General features: G+C 33.7%; 1 protein-coding gene and 1 long non-coding RNA gene across 2 annotated transcripts; one reads left to right on the plus strand and one right to left on the minus strand.

The window, feature by feature from the left end:
* The first annotated feature begins 8,379 nt into the window (after positions 1–8,379).
* On the plus strand, positions 8,380–11,099 carry LOC130947632 (cytochrome P450 CYP82J17-like). The gene is made up of 2 exons (XM_057876342.1): positions 8,380–9,343; positions 10,276–11,099. The coding sequence occupies exons 1-2, from the start codon at positions 8,384–8,386 to the stop codon at positions 10,906–10,908; spliced, it is 1,593 nt and encodes a 530-aa protein (XP_057732325.1). The 5' UTR covers positions 8,380–8,383; the 3' UTR covers positions 10,909–11,099.
* Positions 11,100–15,732: 4,633 nt separating this feature from the next.
* LOC130947633 (uncharacterized) lies at positions 15,733–20,066 on the minus strand. The gene is made up of 7 exons (XR_009072732.1): positions 19,836–20,066; positions 19,208–19,375; positions 17,528–18,624; positions 17,060–17,125; positions 16,866–16,917; positions 16,204–16,254; positions 15,733–16,079 (listed from the first exon to the last, which is right to left on the minus strand). It is a non-coding gene; the product is annotated as an uncharacterized LOC130947633 (long non-coding RNA).
* Positions 20,067–20,762: the final 696 nt, after the last annotated feature.

A 20,762-nucleotide genomic window follows, 5' to 3' on the forward strand; every position in this document is an offset into this window, starting at 1 on the left:
TTGTGAATTGTTATAACTTATAAGGCAACGAGTAACCTTAGAAGTTGAGATTGATGGTGATGAATGGTGTGCTAGATGATCATATCCGATTTTAATAATTAATTTAAAAATTTAAATTTAATTTTAAATTAATTCAAAATAAATCGACGTATAATTAAGATATACAATTTTATTAATTTAATATAAAAAATTAATAAATTTTACTTTTTAATAAGTTTAATATATATCATAGAATACATATATCAAAATAAATTATTTTAAAATAAAAATAACACTGTATAATATAAAATATTTTAAACTATAAAAACATAACATTTTATTAATAATTTTATCATAAAATATATTTTAATTATAAAATATGATTTCAGATCGGACCGATTCTATCCAAAAGATCACCAAATTAGACTCACAAATTAAATTATATTAAACAAAAATAAAAAGCCTAAGTACAACAAAAGATGCTTTGTGTTTAGAGTTTTTTTTTTTTTTTTTGGTCAGCTTTGTGTTTAGAGTTCGACCGGGTAAAATCTTGGACCCCATTCAATACTCTTCTGTGTGAGTCCAAAATGTAACACAAATTTCAATTTATATAGAATTGATATCTCTTATATTATCTTTTAAAAACGAGCTATATATCCCATCCTTTGAAATTGCCATTAGAAAAAACATCCAGCTATCATCATGTATAATTGCCATATCTTTTACATAAAAATAGCCTAAAATATATCTCAAGAATCGTGTAACTAATAATTTCTCTTTTAAATTTCTTAAACGGAAATTTTTATCTTTTATTTGGACCGTTTTTTGGTGGAATTACTTTAATAGTTTGTGGAAGCATGCTTGTTGTTAATTGATAACTACGGTTCCATACAGGGACGGACTCAACGGACTCAAGGGGCAAGTATGACCTTGACCCAATAAATTTTAAAAGCTCATATATTATTATAATAGATGTATTATATAAAATAAAATTTAGTAGTATAGTAATAATAAAAAGAGTTATTATTCTTTATGTATTTTTTATTTAACATTTATAATTATATAAAAATATTTTAATATTATTTATGATAATATTATTTTTTTAATTTTATTTAGTTGTTTTTTTTTGTTATTTTTAATTAATTCTTACCTCTATTATTATATAAAAATACTTTAATATATTTTAAATTTACGTAATAAAATTATTAGTGTAATTAATTTATATTATTTTATGTTATATTTTTTAGGTTTAATTACTCTGTTGGTCCTTAAAGTTTTGTGAAATTTTCAATTAAGTTCTTATACTTTTTTTCCTTTTAATTAGGTCTCTGCACCAATTTTTTTTCAATTAGGTCCCTCTTGACAGTAATTGGCTTAATTTTATAGGGATCTAACTAAAAAAAATTGGTATAGGGACCCAAATAAAAGAGAAAAAAAAGTGTAGGGACTCAATTAAAAAAAAATTTGGTGCCAGGACTCAATTAAAAGGAAAAAAAAGTACAGAGACTTAATTAAAAATTTTACGAAACTATAAGAACTAACAAAATAATTAAACATATTTTTTAATGATATAAAACATAAAAATAACTTACTGTCATATAAATACTTAATAAAGTAAATTAATTAACAAATTATTTAAAAATTTATAATTTTATATTTTATTAGATGTAAAACCATAAAAAATTATAAAAAATTATAGAAACGGAGATAATCCTTTTATTTGACAAGTATTTATTAATTTTTTTAATTAAAAAATTAATTATAATTATATCTATTATTAAATATATAACATTATATTTAATTATACAAGATTTTAAGTTTTGCCCCTCCACTCTTTAGATTCCTGGATCAGTCCTGGTTACATACCCATCAAGGTAGGAGCATTTTTTAGGCAATAAGACTAAGTCACGTAATAGAGAACACACTGATACAAGTTACAACTACTAATAAAAAAATTGAAATTTATTTATCAACGGATTTCTTTATCTTGTACCAAGAATTCTGCTACCTATTTTGACAGCATCAATTGTGTACACTGACGAGTAGAAAATATTTTATTGAAATTGAAAAATAAAGATTTTTTTCTTCATTTATTTTATTTATAATAATAAGATATTTAGGTTCTTGCGCTTATGCATTTTGGTTGGTACCGTTTTTTTTGTTAGGAACCAGATAAATGATACGGTAAAATATAGAGATAAAAAAAATTAAAAATTTGTATAAAATATGAAAACAATTGAATAATTTTTTTTGAAAATTACAATTTTTCTCTATCATAAGAAGACTACAATAACACCCTTTCTCGATAAAAGGAAAACACACTTCTCTCTACATATATAGGAGAAAATTACTCAAAGAAATATTATGTTATTCTATCTAGATGACTTGATTGAAATAAATTAAAAAAAACTTATTTATAGGTGAGTCTCTTCAATATGAACCATCTGTCAATTAGAGGTATATAATTCTTTTCTTTTTCAATCATTAAAATTCTAAGGTTATAAAATAAGATTGTTTATTACCTTTCATTTTATATAGTTATTATTTATTTAGTTATTTTCTAAAATTAGCTTTACTAATTTTCACAATCTCTCACTAAAAGATAATTTTGATAACTTTTCAAAATTCATGTTGCTCATGTATTCCATAGGCCGTATGAGGATCTACACCATTCAAACTTTTCTGTGTTGATTGGTTTTGTCATGGAATTTGCTAGGTTATCTTTAGTGTGAATCTTCTGCATATGAACACTTCTTTCTTCTACTACTTCCCGAACAAAGTGATATTGTACTCCAATGTGTTTTGTTCTTGAATGAAAGGTAGGATTCCTTGCAATGTGCAAGGCATTCTGACTGTCACAATACACAGAAATCTTCTGTTGTTTGTGCCTGAGTTCTTCTATCAACCTTTGGATCCAAATAGCTTCCTTGTATGCATGTGTAGCTTTCATATATTCATCTTCTATAGTAGATAAAGCTACAACAGTCTGTAATTTAGATAGCTAGCTCACAGCTCCTCCTGCAAGTGTAAACACATAGTCTGTAATAGATTTTCGTTTATCAAGATCACCTGCAAAGTCTGAGTCGACATATCCGTTGACAATGAATTCCGATCCTCCAAAACATAATGCAACATTCGAGGTCCCTTTGATGTATCTTAGGATCCTCTTAACAACATTCCAATGCTCTTTAACAGGATGTGGCATAAATCGACTTACCACTGCAACTGCTTGAGCAATATCTGGTCTTGTACAGATCATGGCATACGTAAGGCTTCCCACCGTTGATGCATACGGTACTTGAGACATTTCTATCCTCTCTGCTTCACTACTAGGGCACATACTTGAGGATAATTTAAAATTCATAGAAAGTGGGGTTAAAATTGGCTTACATTCTTGCATATTGAAGTGTTGCAAGATCTTCTTCAAATAATTCTTTTGCGATAGCCAAATCTTCCTATCTTTTTTGTCTCGGTGAATTTGCATCCTTAAAATCATGTTTGCTGGTCCCAAGTCTTTCATATCAAACTCCCTAACCAACTGTGCCTTCAATTCTTGGATTTAATTTTTGTTGGAACCTACCACCAACATGTCATCCACATACAATAGCAGAATGATGAAATCATTATCACCAGACCTCTTGTAACAGGTACAATGATCTGATCTAAGTCTGTTGTATCCAAGGCTAATAATGAAAGAATCAAATCTCTTGTACCAGCACCTTGGTGCCTGCTTCAGACTATAAAGAGATTTAGTTAACCTGCAAACCAAGTTTTCGTTTTCTCATTCTTCAAAACCTTTTGGTTGGAGCATATATATCTCTTCTTCAAGTTCTCCATGAAAAAAGCAGTCTTTACATCTAATTGCTCTAGATATAAATCAAATACAGCACACATAGCCAAAACTACTCTAATAGTAGTTAGTCTCACCACTGGAGAAAATATTTCATTGAAGTCAACACTTTCTTTCTGAGCATATCCCTTGACAACAACCAATCTTGCACCATATCGTTCCACCTAATCATTACTATCTCGTTTGATCTTGTAAACCCATTTGTTACCAATGGCTTTACGACCTGCTAGAAGTTCAACAAGTTTTCAAGTATGGTTCCTATGTAATGCCTCTATTTCTTTTTGCATTGCTGTCATCCACATAGAAGCATCTGGATTGCGCATAGCCTCCATAAAAGTTGTTGGTTCTCCATCTTTTGTCAGAAGACAATATGCATCATGGTTTGTCAAAACATAATTTGAGTGCCATGATGGTGTTCTTCTTTGTCGAGTGGATCGACGAACTTCTATGTCATTGGCCTCTGCTTTTTGTTCTTCGTACTGTGGTTCTGCTTCAGAAAGATCACATTCTCTGCATTTTTCATATATTTGAACAGTGATTATCTGTTTAACAGTGCTGCCATTTTTTTATTCTTTTTGTAATTCATCTTCTGCAAATATCACATCTCTACTGACAACTACCTTGCGGGCAGTGGGATCCCACAGGCGATACCCCTTAACTCCGTCAGCATAACCCAAGAATATACATTTTCTAGACTTTGGGTCCAACTTTGTTCATTCCTGGGAATTGTACATCACGTACACAGGACAACCAAATATATGTAAAGAAGAATAATTAGGTGGCTTACCTTGCCACATCTCCATTGGTGTCTTCAACTCAATTGCAGTTGATGGTGATCGATTTATCACATAACAGGCATTTTTAATTAACAGCTTCTGCCCAAAAAGACTTGGCTAAACCTGCAGTTTGCAACATAGCTCGTGCTCTTTTTAGAAAAGTCTTATTCATTCGTTCTCCTACACCATTTTGCTAAGGCGTATATGCCATTGTGAATTGCCGTTGAATACCTGCTTGCTTGCAAAATGTTAGAAAATCACCATCGACATATTTTCCTCCATTATCTGTCCTTAAACACTTGATATCCTTTTCAGATTCAAGTTCTAACTTTGCTTTGAACTCTTTAAACATCGAGAACACGTCTGATTTCTTCTTGATCGGGTACACCCATAGTCTCCTAGATTAATCATCAATAAATGATATAAGATATTTTGCTCCTCCTAGGACATCTCTGGTGATTCCCATACATCAGAGTGAATCAACTCCGATATGTGCTTTCTTCGAGCAGTTGATCTACCAAACGTCAATCTATGTTGCTTGCTTGTAACGCAGTGCTTACAAAACGGTAAGTTTACCGATTTGAGTCCGGGAATGAGATTACGTTCTACAAGAATCTTCAAGCCTCGTTCTGACACGTGGCCCAATTTGTGATGTCATGTCATCGTCATTTCTTCTTGGCTTGCTAAAGCAACTAATGCCTCTGCCTCTTGCAAAGTATCTCCCACAAGCATGTATAAATTTGCTGCAATCTTTTCTGCTTTTATTACCACAAGAGCTCCTTTAACAACTTTCAAGATCCCACCTTCAATATGGGTCTTGCAACCAAGTTCATCCAATTACCCAATCGACAACAAATTCTTCTTCAAACCTTTCACGTGTCTTACCCCTTGAAGTGAACGAATAGACCCATCAAACATTTTTATTTTGATAGTACCCATTCTAACAATTTCTAAGGCATGATCATTTTCCATAAACACCGATCTTTCCAAGACAGGTTCATATGTACAAAACCAATCACGATGAGGAGTCATGTGTCAGGTTACTCCTGAATCAACAATCCAAACATCAGTGAGTTGTTTGCTGCCTTTAGAACCAATTGTTGCTTCGCCATACAGAATTTCTCCATCATCAAAGATACTCGGAACACATCCTTGAGAACTTGATCCTTCTGTAACCTTCTATATGCTCTTCTTATTCCCACAATCTTTCTTGAAGTGCCCTCTCTTTCCACAAGTGTAGCATTTGACCTGCTTTTTACTTTGTCACTTTGGTCTACTTTGACTTCCACTGGAACCACGCTCCATTGATCTCCCCCTTGTCATCAACAAAGCTTCTGCTTGTTTTGAGCTCGCTAGTCTATCTTCCTTATTCTTGCACCTAGATTCTTCTTCAAGAACCGCAGCAGTCATGCCATCAAAAGAAAGATAATCAGTCAAAACATTATTAGTTAAGTTAATGATAAACCGATCATATGAATCTGGTAGATTTTGAAGTAAGAGTTCTGCACGTTCGTTTTCTGCTATGGTATATTCCAACGATGAAAGTTGAAAAAATAGAGTATTTAGGTTGTTGATGTGATCCGTTGCCAATGTGGACTCACTCATTCGAAGAGTATAAAGTTTCTTTTCAAGAATATCTTATTGTGAAGTGACTTGACTTCATATAATTTGGTGTGAGAACATTCCAATTTTTTTTTTGCTGTCTTTATCTCTGCTACACTTGATAAAACTGAGTCAGCTAGTGCCAAGTGTAAGTTTGCAACAGCATTGTTGTCCATCTCCTTGCATTTTCATCTGTAATTCCAGTGGGTCTACCTTCAATTGCTGTCACGCAATTGTCTTTTCTCATAATCGCTTCTATCTTCAATTTCCATACGAAAAAAATTACTCCTACTGAATTTTGGAACTTCATACTTTGCTGCCATTTTTTTAGACGGTAATTTGCAGCAGAAAAAAATATTAATCAGCAACCTTTGGCTCTGATACCACTGTTAGGTATCAGAGAAATGACACAGCAAAATATAGAGGTGAAAAAATTAGAAATTTGTATAAAATATGGAAGAAATTAAATAACTTTCTTTGAGAATTACAACTTCTCTCTATCACAAGGAGACTACAATAACACTCTCTCTTGACAAAAGGAAAACACACTTCTCTACAAATATAGGAGAAAACTACTTAAAGAAATATTATGTTATTCTATCTAGATGACCTGATTGAAATGAATTAAAGAAAAATTCAATTTATAGGCGAGTCTCTTCAATATGAACCATCCGTTAATTAGATGTATATAATTCTTCTCTTTTTCAACCATTATAATTCTAAGGTTATAAAATAAGATTGTTTATTACCTTTCATTTTATTTAGTTGTTATTTATTTATTTATTTATTTTCTAAAATTAGCTTTACTAATTTTCACACTTTTGAGGTGACCCAGCCTTCTAGGATTTACACTCGCTTGTGTAACTCTTGAATGATTCAATTCGCTTGTTCTCCAAGGTCGTCGATTGCTCTGACCTCGCCAAATCGGCGGTCGTCTCTTTGTGGTTGTTGCTTGCTACAAGTTGGTTGCTCGTCAACGACGCTGGTTATTCTCTCGTGGGCTAGCGCTGGGATAGTTGTCATTCCGTGGTTCATGTGCTGGTGGGTTTGGTTCGTGGTGGTGGTTTGAGAACCACTCTTCCTATTCGTTCGTTATGCTGCCAAGGTTTCACAAGTCTCCATAGACGGCGTCAATATACAGGACTTTGCTGGGATGGGCGAGGGATGGATCGGGGACTCGCAGATTTTGGTGATGCCGTGATCAGACCTCTGGTGCGCTGGGAGTTGGTACCTGCAAAGACACTCCGATGCTCAAGTCAGAATGAGTCTAAGAAATACAAGATAAAGGTGTGTGTAACGTACCTGAGTAGCTCCCTTTATATAGTTTGTTTTGTTATCTTATCTTATCTTATTAGTCAAGATAAGAAAAGTATTCGAGTTTGAATGTTAGTTAGTGATTCCTGATTTTCTGGCCTGTTTGGGTCGTAGAGACAATTTGGATTCAGAAATCGGATCATCGTTAAACTGTCTAGAGCCCTAAATACTAGATCTAGAACAATAACTATAAGTGAACTTCCACCTCAAAATAAATATTTACTCACAAATGAGTTATCTCATCTTAAAGATATCAAATGCGTTCATCATCTCCCAAGTTTGAATATTTCATAATTTTCATTGAATAAATTCCCTACTTGAATACATGCGTTATATTTTCTTATGGCAACTACTCACGACCTCTACCAACCAGGCAACCATGGACGATCAAACTAATGACTTGGTGTTTTGAGTATTAAGTCATTTTCCCCCCAAAAAATAATTCTTATTTATTTGTTCCTTCTAACAAGCTAACACCTACATGCGTTAAATACTAGACTAGTCTACCATGAAACCGAAGAAAATGACCAGTCTACCCAATAAATTAAAATAAAATAAAATAGCATAATATAATAACGAATTGAAGTAGTCAAAAGTCAAAACATAGAAGGACAATGCCATTTTTTTCCATCTCCTTCAGTGAAAGCAAGTATTCTCAATTGGTTCCAAGTAGTTCTTATGACATCAAGTTTATTTATTTGTTTAAAAACTTTTTGAAAACATTTCCAAGTCATTGCAAAACTAGTTGAGATTCTCATGTAATTTCCACCCCAATTTCAAGGCATTGAATAGTTGATGTGAGCAATATATAACAACTAGGTACATCTCTCAAATTCTCATGATGAAATCAGATATCATTGCCATGGATTATTCCCTTTCACTTCCAACAATAACATTGATATCCCTAACTTTATTTTTTCTCTACAACATATGGAGAATAATTACGAAAAAACCTAGTATTCATCAAAAAGAAAGTAACATTATTAAACAACCGCCACAACCATATGTTGCATTACCATTAATTGGTCACCTCCATTTACTAGGAACCAAAACACCACTTCACAGAACCTTTGCTTCTTTGGCTGATAAATATGGCCCTGTATTCCAAATCTACTTTGGATCATTACCTGCCATTGTTATCTCCAACAAAGAAGGAATCAAAGAATGCTTCACAAAAAATGATAAAGTTCTCGCCTCGCGCACCCCTTCGAGCCGAGGAACTCACCTTGCTTATAACAATGCCGCGTTTGGATTTGCTCCTTATGGACCCTATTGGGCAAAACAGAGGAAGCTAGCCGTTCTTGAACTCCTCTCTTCGCGCCGCCTCGAATCGTTGAGGCATGTTTATGAATCCGAGATTGATACTTTGATCAAGGATCTCTTAATACACCTTAGCAACAATAATTCTTCTATGGTTGTCATGAGTGAATGGTTTGAACGCTTAACATTTAATGTAATCACAAAAATTGTTGCCGGAAAGAGATATTTTAGTTACTTGGAAGATGTGGATGATTTAGAAGCACATAAAGTTGTGAATCTTGTAAAAGAGTTCATGCAATTGGCTGGTGGATTTGTTCTTTCGGATGCAATTCCATTGCTTAGATGGATTGGTGTGGAAGGGGGAGTTCTTAAATCAATGAAGAGAATTGGAAGAGATTTGGACACACTCATTGGAAGGTGGGTAGAAGAGCATAAGATGAAGGGTAATATGGTAAATGTCTCAAGTGAAAAGCAAGATTTCATTGATGTCATGCTATCTATTGTTGAAGATGATCCTGAGTCTGGACATTCTCGTGACACTATCATCAAGGCACATGTTATGGTAAGCATAGTTTTTATTTTTATTATTATTTTTAGTTCTGCATTTTTGTTTGATTCAATAATTAAGTAATGAGTTATGATAAAATGAAAATAATGTAACTCTTTAACAATTATCATATTAAACAATTTTTTCATAAAAAAAAATCATGAATCTCACGATTTTTAAATGCATATATATAAATTATGAATTTAATTTTGATGCACCATTAATATAAAATAGTTTTATACGTGTATATAATTATATATCATCATATCTGTAAAAATAATTACTTTTTACATTGACTACATAAATGATTATCTAAAAAATAGATATATATATAATTTTTTTTACTACGTAAAATATTTTATACTATCAATACATCAAATTAAACTCTTAAATTATATCCTATAATAAGTTATTAGGGACATAAATCCTAATTTGAATTAGCAAGGCAAAGAATGAAAATTCTTTAGATATACTTAAAAACTATGCTTTGCTTAACAAATCTAATAAATCGGTAACAAGCTATATCTCAAAGGGTATAATCTTTCCATTCTCACCTAACCTAAAAGTTTTGAATTCGACTCTCACTCCTAACTTAAAATAAAAAAATATTTGTTGGGTTTAAAAAGCGTTATTGTTCTAAATTTTGATTCTTGTAAATGCTTTCACATATGTTTGTGGGTTTAAAAATATTCAATTATCTTATGTCACTATGAATACTTTCAAAGTCGTGTTCTAATATTTACAAATAACATCACAAGTAGTGAACACTAATTAGTCTATGCCACCATGACAAGAACACTAATAAATTTTAAAAAGAGAAGTTAATAATTTTGCACCGACAAAAATTAAATATATATTTTCTTACCGAAAAAAAATTTAAATATATATTTAATATCATTATTGTTATCATACATTTAACAAACAAGTCAACTTTTCATCATGTTTAGAATCTTATCTTAGCGGGGACGGAAACAACATCAACAACAATGACATGGATCCTTGCAGCATTAATGAACAATAAACATTCATTGAAGCTAGCACAAGAAGAGATTAACCATCACGTGGGTAAGGACAGAAAGATAGAAGCATCAGATATAAAAAACCTTACTTATTTACAAGCAATTTTCAAAGAAACTTTAAGGTTATACCCACCAACACCATTGTTATTACCTCATGGGGCATCATCAGATTGCAGCATTAATGGCTACTATGTACCAAAAGGAGCTGATGTGTTTCTTAATGTGTGGAAGCTACATAGAGATCCAAGTATTTGGTCGGAGCCTGAAAGGTTTTCACCGGAGAGGTTTATTAATGGCGATGGAGAAGTCGATGAAGGTCACCATTTTGAGTACCTTCCTTTTGGGTTAGGGAGAAGGGCTTGTCCTGGATTCACATTAGCAACACAAGTGATTCTTATCACAGTTGCACGTTTGCTTCAAGGGTTTGATTTTCATTTGTTTATGGGTGAACCTGTTGATATGAGAGAAGGTTTTGGCCTAACTTTACTGAAGTTAAATCCATTGCAAATTTGTCTCACCCCACTGGTTACCACTGAACTCTATCAGTCACATATTTATTAAAAAAAATAAGTGTTTTTTTCTTTTCTTTATTTTTAGTTTGGCAACAAAGATAGGGATCGATTGTGTTGTATTCTTCTCTTCAACAAGTGTGTGTTGTATTTATTGTTTATTGTTTTTTATGGTTGACTTATAGTTTATTACACGAACTTTACTTGCGATTTAAGAAATTACCCCATTTTACATGTCATGACATTTTTTTTTGGATAATGTTGTTATTCTTAGTTTATGTTTTTGGGAGAAGGAAGTTCAATTTCTACATAGAAAATTCAATTATGCATGATAGTATCATGAATCTAACAAATAATAATACATGAATTAATTTGAAGAAATAGTAGACAAATATTACCAAAAGTGATCAAGAACACTTTTACCTAGTGGAACATATCCGAAGATTCAGTTAATTACAAAGGAACTACCATGATTACTGGAAGAATAGCTTCTGTCCCCTTGAACAAGTCTAGCTAGACCAAAGTCTCCCAAGTGGGCAACAATATCATCATCAAGAAGCACATTGCTAGACTTAATATCACAATGAATTACAGTTTTCCCTGAATCATTGTGAATATACTCCAATGCAAAAGCTACATTAAGAGCAATATTCAGTTATTTACCTTTTGCATAAGGTTCAGACTCATATTTGTGGACTCGCTATCTTCCATAGTGTTGTGCAACAAATTTTCTAGGCTCCCATTAGACATGAATTCAAACACTATACGGCATTGACATCATTCCCTTTGTAATCAACACTTGAAAAAGAAGTCAGTAGGTTGATAAGGTTTCTGTGTTTAATTTTTTCTAGAGCTTTACATTCGGCCATGAAACTCTTCGATGCTCCATGTGTTTGAAGATTCAACACTTTTACAGTAACAAGTCTCTCAAAATGGACAAAAGTTCCTCTATACACAGAGCTAGAGCTTTCCGTGCTAACTAAATTGGATGAAGAAAATCCATTTGTTGCTTGATGTAGTTCTCCATAGGAAACCTTCAAGTACCTATGTTCTAGAGATGGTAAAAAAGATAACTTCTTGGATTTCTTTCTGAGGCAATAGATACTAATAAAAATTATGAAAGAGATCAAAAGCTCGCCAATCACATGAGAATAATTTTCTTTTTATGAGAGCTCTTATGTTTGTTTGAAGAAAACTCAGGACATGGAGGGAGATTCAATTGAGGTATCCCACCGCACAGATCATTATTTTCAATGAGTGATATTACAGTGATGTTACTAAAGACTCCTTCCAGTGGGACTTAACCATAGGAGTGAAGTACCAACCCGACCCTTGTCCATTTTTAAAAATGAAAACGTGACCCCTTAAAATAAAATCAATCCACTTCGGTCCCTGTCCCCTGATTCCGTCACACAACGCGGTCCGTCAACTCTGAATAGAAAATGCTGACGTGTCAGGTTCAGAAATGGACAGGGATCTAATTGTCTCTAAATTTAAATTGGTTAGAGGTTTATTCGTCCTTATAATTTTTTAAACAATATTTTTTTAGATTATTTTTTTATTTATTATATTAATATTTTTTTTCTAATAAAGTATTAAATATATGGTATAATAAGTACAAACTAATTAATAAATATATGGTATAATTAATACAAACTAGATTTTTAAGCTTTCCAATTGAATTTGGAATTGGTCCCTCAAGGGCATTCTCATCTATAAGAAGTGAACCTAAGCCAAATAGATTTCCAATTTTTTCAGGTATCCTTCCAGATATTTGATTCAATCCCATGTCAAGCAAAATAAGATTGGTTGATAAGTTGCCTATGAGATTTGTCAATGCACCACCTAAATAATTTTCGTAAAAGTCCAGCATTTGCAATTGAGTACAATTAGTTAATGAAGAAAGGAAATCCAAATCGTGAGCTCTTCCAGTTCCAAATCTATTACGACCCACTTTAAATTCCCGGAGTTTGTGTAAACTTCCTAAAGTAGGAGAAATTGGTCCATAAAAACCATTTTCTTCTATATCAAATTTTGCAATTCGGACAAATTGGATATTGAAGATGGAAAAATGCTAGTGAATAGGTTTCCTCCATACGCAAAATTTTGAAGATTGAGAAAAGCCAGAGGTATATTTGAGAGAAGATTACCCGCTAATTGGTTGCCCTCTAATGAAACAGTTTGAATATTTGAAAGGTTATAAAGTGAAGGAGGAAGTAAGTCAGAAAAACTATTTAGATTCATAGCCAAAAATTTCAAATTCGACAACCTCCCCAAAGCCAGAGTTATGCTTCTTTCCAAATGATTTTGTGAAAGTGACAACTTCTGAAGCGATGAAAGATTTGCACCATAGAACCAAACCATGAAGGTGAAAGGAAACGGAGCCAGATGAGAGAGAGAGAGAGAGAGAGAGAGAGAGAGAGAGAGAGAGAGAGAGAGAGAGAGAGAGAGAGAGAGAGAGAGAGAGAGAGAGGCTAACCGTCTAAGTAACTAGCTGACTTGGCTGCTTGTTACTAGCATAACAGAAAGACTAACTTTATTTCTAGACTCTTCTATAAGTTGCTAGTGTTCTCTGTGTGTGTGTGTGTTCAGCTATACACCTAACATCCTCCCTCAAACCAATGGGTACTTCCTGCTCTACTCTTAGTTTTTCTTTGTATTTCGGTTAGAACATCAGCTATCCCTCTAAATTCTGCTTCGGTGCTACTTTTTGAGACAGCAGCTTGTTTTCTACTTGCCCAAGATATCAGGTTCGGACCCAGGTAAATGCAGAAACTATTGGTGGACTTTCTATCATCAATGTCATTGCCCCAGTCAGAGTTGCAAAACCATAAATTCTGAAATCCTCAGTTTTTCTAAATATTAACCCATGATCTATGGAGCCAGATAGGTACCTCAATATCCTTTTGACTGCTTTCCAGTGACTCTGAAGTGGTTCATGCATGAATTGGGCAGCTTTGTTTACTGCAAAGGTGATGTCAAGCCTAGAAATGGTTGTATATTGCAGCCCACCAATGATTGACCTGTATAGTTGTGAATTATGAATTTTGGCACCACCTGATGCAGGAAGTTTTAGTGCTAAAGTCATAGGGGTCAGCATGCCTTTTGCATCACTCATGGCAGCCTTCTTCAGCAAATCCTTTATGTACTTTGTTTGACTGAGTACAACTGAATTGTCTGGTTGATTTCTGACCTCAATTCCAAGAAAATAGCTCATTTCACCTAAATCCTTGAGTGAAAAGACACTATGCAGCTAAGAGGCCAGTTGCTAAATTTCTAACTGAGAGCTTTCAGTTATGAGGATATCATCCACAAATACTAGAATGAAGGTTGACGATTGATCAGTGAATTTTGTGAAGAGAGAAATATTAGATCTTGTGTTCTTGAAGCCAAATTGATTGAGTGTAGAGCTGAGCTTTGTAAACCAAACTCTTGGGGCCTGTTTTAGGCCATAGAGAGCTCTTTGTAGCTTGCAGATTTGAAGTGAGTTGTTGGCAGTGAAACCTTTAGGATGTCGCATGTAAACATTCTCATGGAGATCTCCATTGAGAAATGCATTGTTGAAGTCAAACTGTCTCACTTTCCATCCCTTTGAGAGTACAACACTAAGAATGGTTCTGACTATGGAGGGATTAACGACAGGGATGAAGATTTGGTTGTAGTCAATCCCTTGCTTTTGATGGAACCCCTTTGCTACCAATCTTGCTTTATATTTTTTATGCTACCATTTGGATGCCTTTTGATTCTGAAAACCCATTTACACCCAATTGGTGCTATGTTTGGTGCTGCATCAACTAGCTTCTAGGTTTGATTCGGAATTAGTGTAGAGAATTCTTTCTCCAACTGCATCAACTGGCTTGATATTTGGTGCTATGTTTGGTGCTGCAAATGACAATACAGTCGACAAGAGCTCCTTTCTAGATGGTAGCTGTTCTGAAGATCATAAATGGCGACGGTGTTGCTGCGGAAATTTGAAAAGAATCAGATGCCCCTCTTGCCTCTTGGACTGGTTTACTTTCGTTGTTATCCACATCAGAGCTACCTTGTAAACCAGTTGAAGCATCATTCATTGAAGCTTTTCCTGGAAAACTCAATTTTATACTTTCTGCCAAAGATTGATTTTTATCAGAAATCTCACTGGAGACAGTCTGTGGTACCCTTTCTTTTGTTGCATCTTTTAAGGATGAACTAGTATGATCAAGCAAACTGAAACTTATATTCTGGAGCAAATCAATACTTTTTTCCCCATTTACAAGGGAGTTAATAGAACTCTTAAAACTGCACACATGATCTTTTCCAAAAGCAAGAAAGTTAATTCCCTTTGGAATCCTAGCTGGCAATTTCTTTGGAATTTCCACCAAGGTTTGATTTGTTCCAGATGTACTTTGGTCAAAAGAGGATAAGCCAACTTTGGTCGTTCCTTCCTTTGGCGTAGTAGAAGGCAACTCTTAACCTTTCAGATCTAGAACTCTAATACCATGTCATGATACCACTCATCTCAGAGGCTTACGCTGATGGAAAAGGGTAACACTAATAGTTATATCTCTAATACTCCCTGAACCTCCATTGTACGCATTGTACAGATATTCCATTGGCTCCTCGTACTTCCCCTATAATAATGCACATACATGCATCTGAAAATACCGATTGATAACTATTGAGATTCAAAAACGAGAAAGGCTTTTAAAATGCGTGTATCAACCACACGATACACAGGAGAGGCTAAATTATATAGCCACTAAGTATTAAACAATGAAATATATAAGAATATACAGTTTCACTAAAAACATAATGTAAGAAACCACAATTACAGAGAATAGAAGTAGTATAGTTAGAAGAGAATTAGAAACAAGCAAAGGGAAACAGCACACTCAATTCTCCCACTTCCTGATTCTGCTTAACTACAAAACTGTCCCTGAACCTCTTGCGCCTATATACCTGCTGCCCTTTGGGAAATTTTCCTCAAAGCTAACACATAATGCACAACCTAATTATCCTAATTATATATGCTAACAATAGCCTTTGTATTTGGATTGAAAACACAAGCATTTTACGGGAAGTAATATAGAGTGGATGTGGTACCTGGTGCGAAAACAAGCATGCATCATCTCTGACACAAAAACCTCCGGACACAAAGTTAACACAAGGATACTTAGAGAGTTGATGATCAAAAGGGCAGTCATCTCCTTTCATGCAGGAGTGACGAGCGAAAAAGGAGCATGGCTGCAATTTCAAAATCAATATCGTTCAACAGCAGTTAGAAAGTCTAGTTCATAGGATATTTGTCAAGTCCTGAAATGTCTTGATGAAAAATCAATAGATAGTAACTTATAGATAAGAAAAGTACCTTTGATTTGGTAGAAGGCACTGTATCATGTGAAAAATGGCACTTGTCACCCTGCCAAATTTTTGTATCAGATGAAGCAAAGGATGCCAAATAATATGATAATTTTGAATATAAAAAATATAGCATGTATTGCATAAATTACAAAAATATACTACTCATAAAACAATGACACAGGCATGCTTCGGCACAAATTTACAAGGGTTCATGTCAATTCATGTCACATAAAAGATATATGAAAATTTTACAGAATTTCTAACTCAACTTTCTAATATAGAAATCTTGCATAACAAAACATCTATTTCATCATAGGATTTTGTTATCATGTTGTTGTAATGTGTTTACCGTTAGTCCCAAATATAAATGAACTTCGAGCAGGTCACCATGTTATAAGAAATGAATATCTCAACTACCATCTAGGATCACAGTTAATTATAGTATCAAAACACACATAAAATTTTCCCATGCTCTCATACAAAGTTCGACAGTAAAATATGAAAAAAAAAAAAAGAATGAAAGTGGAAACAACTCTATGCAAGTATAAGGGGGAAAAAACATTTTAATATTTTATAGTTACACAACAAGCCTCATAGCATCTTCCAACAAGAAAATGGCGACAATAAGAGATAGTTTTTGGTTTCTGTTGTACTAGAGACAACTTCAACCTTTTAACACCAAGTTGTTTGTTCTTTTCTGCCCGTTTTTTCCGCTTTTTTCCTACATAATGAAGTTCAAGAAAGAATGGGATCAATCACATGTTAGAAAAACAGGTTTATGAATTATTCTATCCAAATAATGTAAAATTGACTAACACTGAGTTGACATAAAAGGATGGGAACTCAATATATTAGAAGAATACCTTCTTTTTCGCTTTCTTTTCCGCAGAACCAGGGCCACGCTTTTTCTTACGGCTGACATCAACTTTCTGTTGATGAAAAAATTGAATAAAAAAGAAAACTGAACAACCATACTCTTAAACCAATACAAGTGCCTATTAATCTACCTTTTTTATTTATTTTATTCATTTATTGTTAACGTGTAAAATAGTAATCAATATGAGAATAATCAAGATGGCAAGATCTTTAATGTCAATGGTATTGGATTCAAATCCTTTTTATATATAGATATAGAGAATATCAGTTTTAAATTAATAATGCTTAGTATCCTAAATAGTTTCAAAATAAATCAACAAAGTTCATATGAGATTCGTTATTGCCAGTGAAAACTAAGAAATTAATTGACATAATCTATAAATATACGGAATGATTGTCATTTAAATATCATAGAAGTAAGTTTAAACAGTAATGTACCCAGGTCAAGATCATACCTCTGATGCAGCAGGGTTTCCATGATCTCAGAGTCCTCTTCCAATATGCATTCGTGCAAGACTTGATTTTGAACATAATTTATTGGCATGTCAGTAACCAGTTTCCTACCTATTTCTTTGCCTAAACCTTCCTTTTTTGTCTTCCCCATATTAATACTTTCGGGGTTCTGAACCTCATCAATTTTCGTTTGAGGAATAAAGGAATCTGCAGTAGGCATGCCAAATGAACTACAATCCACTCCAAAGTCTCCAACAAGTTCTCCCTCTTCTATGTCTTCATTTTCAATCTGAATATTTGAAGAAATAGATGCATTGTTTGCACAAGTTGACTTTTCTAAATTCCTTTCATTTTTCATTTCATATTTATCTTCCAAAGAAACATGCAATCCTTGAGTAACCATTAAGTCACATTGCTCTACCTTCTCAACTTCACCTTCTTTAGAATTTGGAAGAGAACCCGTTGCAGCACAAACCATTTCCATTTCACTCCCCTCTCTCCCGTGGTTTATACTTAGATATACCAGTTACCAATGCAGAAGTTTGTTCCTGTGCTGATGTTGACAACTCAACTCCTAAGCATTGATTAAAGTTTTCAGAAGGAAGTTGATCAAGCGGGCCTTGTACTTGCATCTCACCTGCATTACCACATTTTTTGACATCAGAATGCGGGAATTCATCATTCTCGAATCGGTAATCCATCGGCTCAACTGCCCTGTTCTGTTCCTCACCTGACCCTGCACTCAAAGAGATTAAACCACTATCACAAATGATATTTTGTGTTCCATTCACAACCAGTTCCAACTCATCCATTATCTTTTGTTGCTCTTTATCTGCATCGTTACACCTGTCCTGCAGCAGTGTCCTAAAAGTATCCTCAACTTCCTCTATTCCCATCATCTCCTCTATATCACCCAAAACAATATCATTGACAACACACACCCTGCCCTTGTTTCCAGTCCCTTCAACAGTCTCGTCAAACTCCTGTATGCTTTCGATCGGGACAACATCCTTGGGATGTATAAAATCAGAACCAACAAATTCAGATAACTCAGGTCCCTTCTCCGTTTTCTCTGGCTTCTTTCCACCATTGCCATTATCTTGGAAAAGAAATAACCATAATTTAAAGCAAATATGATAGAGGCAAATAAATTTAAAAAAAGTGTATAATCAAAGTGAAATCAACAGGAAATTGATCTTTATGCACAACCAAACTTCCATGTCAATTTCTCAGGCAATAGGTAAGCTAAAAAAAGTAGAGACAACACTTGATGAGTAAATTGTACCCTTTTGGGTTTCAATTTACCAAAATTTAAGCAAAATCCAGATTGGATTAAGGAAAAAAAACTGCGCAGAGAGGTTAAAATAGTATCAAATTAAGCAAAAAAATAACAAAAAAAAAACATATACAAAAACCATATGATCTAAAGCACAAAAATAATGACAAATTTTTAAAACACAACTAATACATGACCAAAAGAACATGCTACAAGAAACATTTTGATTTAAAATAACATACTAGGTGTGGCAAGAAGATGAGAGAAAATTCGAACAAGAGTAATGTATGTTTCGCTGTGTAAGTGTGATCGGCGGTAAGGAGCAAAACTCCGTGGTTTTAAGGTATCCAATTCAGCTTGCTCCATTGGAACCAACAAAAAGGTTTCAGAGTTGCAAAGCTCTTACTGTGGATTTGGCAAAGAGGCAAGAAGCTGGCTCACCACCCCAATAGCTTCCTTCTCCTTCCACCTCTTTAGGCTGAGCCTATAAAGATGCCCAGTATGTCCTATTTTCTACAAAGTTGCAAATAAGAAGATTTATCCTTTAAATTGCAAATCGCTCTCCTTATTTGACCTGCAGTAAAGAAAATGAATCATTTTAAATTTTGCAACTTAACAAATATAGTTCTTGCTTGAGTATAATTAGCTATGTGCTTTCAGTTTGTTTTTTGTGGAGCAGATTCGAATATGCATATTCAAACATGCCTTTGGGAAATTTATCTTTGTGCTCAATATCAACTTTACCACTCTTTTTATCCCAATACAGCAAAGAATCATAACAAATAAAATCAGATAAAAAACAGTAGAGAATCAATAATCAAAACAAAAATAGAAAATAGAACCAATAATCATAACAAATTGAACATCATCATAACCACAATCAGAAAATCAAAACCAAGAACCAAGAATCAATCATCATAACGAATACAAAAATCATCAAGTCACAACATAAAAAAAATAGAAGTCAGAACAGAAAAAAAGTCGGAAAAATCAGATTAAACAAGAAATCAGAACAAAAATTGAACAAATCATACCTGAAGCTGAGAGATTGAGAACGATGGAGCACAACTAAGAATGATGGAGAACAACGGCGCTAAGGACGATGCGGCTGCTGAGATTGACGGTGCTGAGAACGACGAGGCTGAGAGACGCGGCTTCTGGACGGCCGATAATGGGACGGAAACTGCGGTTGCTGGACGGCTGGATAGCGACGGCAGAGAGGAGTATAGGACTGTGACTGAGAGAGGAGTGTGCGTGAGTGAGGGAGAGAGAGCAGTTTGTGTGTAGCGAGAAAAGAGTAAGGAGAAGCGGTAAGTACGGGAGTGTATCAATCAGGTTTAGATTAGGGGATATTTTGAAAAGTTCTTTCATATATATAGGTACCGGTTCAGTTCGGTTTGATTCAGGTTTTTAGTATCAAAACCAAAAACCGAACCAAACTGAACCAAAAACCCCCAAAATTTTATTTTTTTAGTTTTTTCAATTTTCAGTTTGTTTGGTTATTAGTTTTTTCGATTCAGTTTATCAGTTTTATTCAGATTTGATCGATTTGAACATCCTAAACACTGCGACCAAAACTTTGGATAAATCCAAACGTCAATATAAAAAGTAAACTCAAAATCAGAGTTATTATTGAAGGAAAAAAAGGAAAAAAATATCCCAAAAAATTAATTAAAGAAAAATCAAAAAATTATTAAAAATTATTTTTTGAAACACGGTAGAATTAAGATTTGTTTGATATATATAAATAAAAATAAAGTTACTGGATGATCGAACCGAACAGATTAAATTATTGGGTCACTGGTCGAACGGTTAATCCGGTATAATTAAATAATATTTCTGCCAATTCTTGTTTATAACTGTGTTTAATGGAAATATCTTTCTGGATGTGTCTAATAAAAATGTCTTTTTATGACTGTGTCTAATGGAAGTGTCTTTATATATGTATTCCTGGATGTGTC

The sequence above is a fragment of the Arachis stenosperma genome, chromosome 9 (assembly GCF_014773155.1).
Source record: "Arachis stenosperma cultivar V10309 chromosome 9, arast.V10309.gnm1.PFL2, whole genome shotgun sequence".
Taxonomy (NCBI): domain Eukaryota; kingdom Viridiplantae; phylum Streptophyta; class Magnoliopsida; order Fabales; family Fabaceae; genus Arachis; species Arachis stenosperma.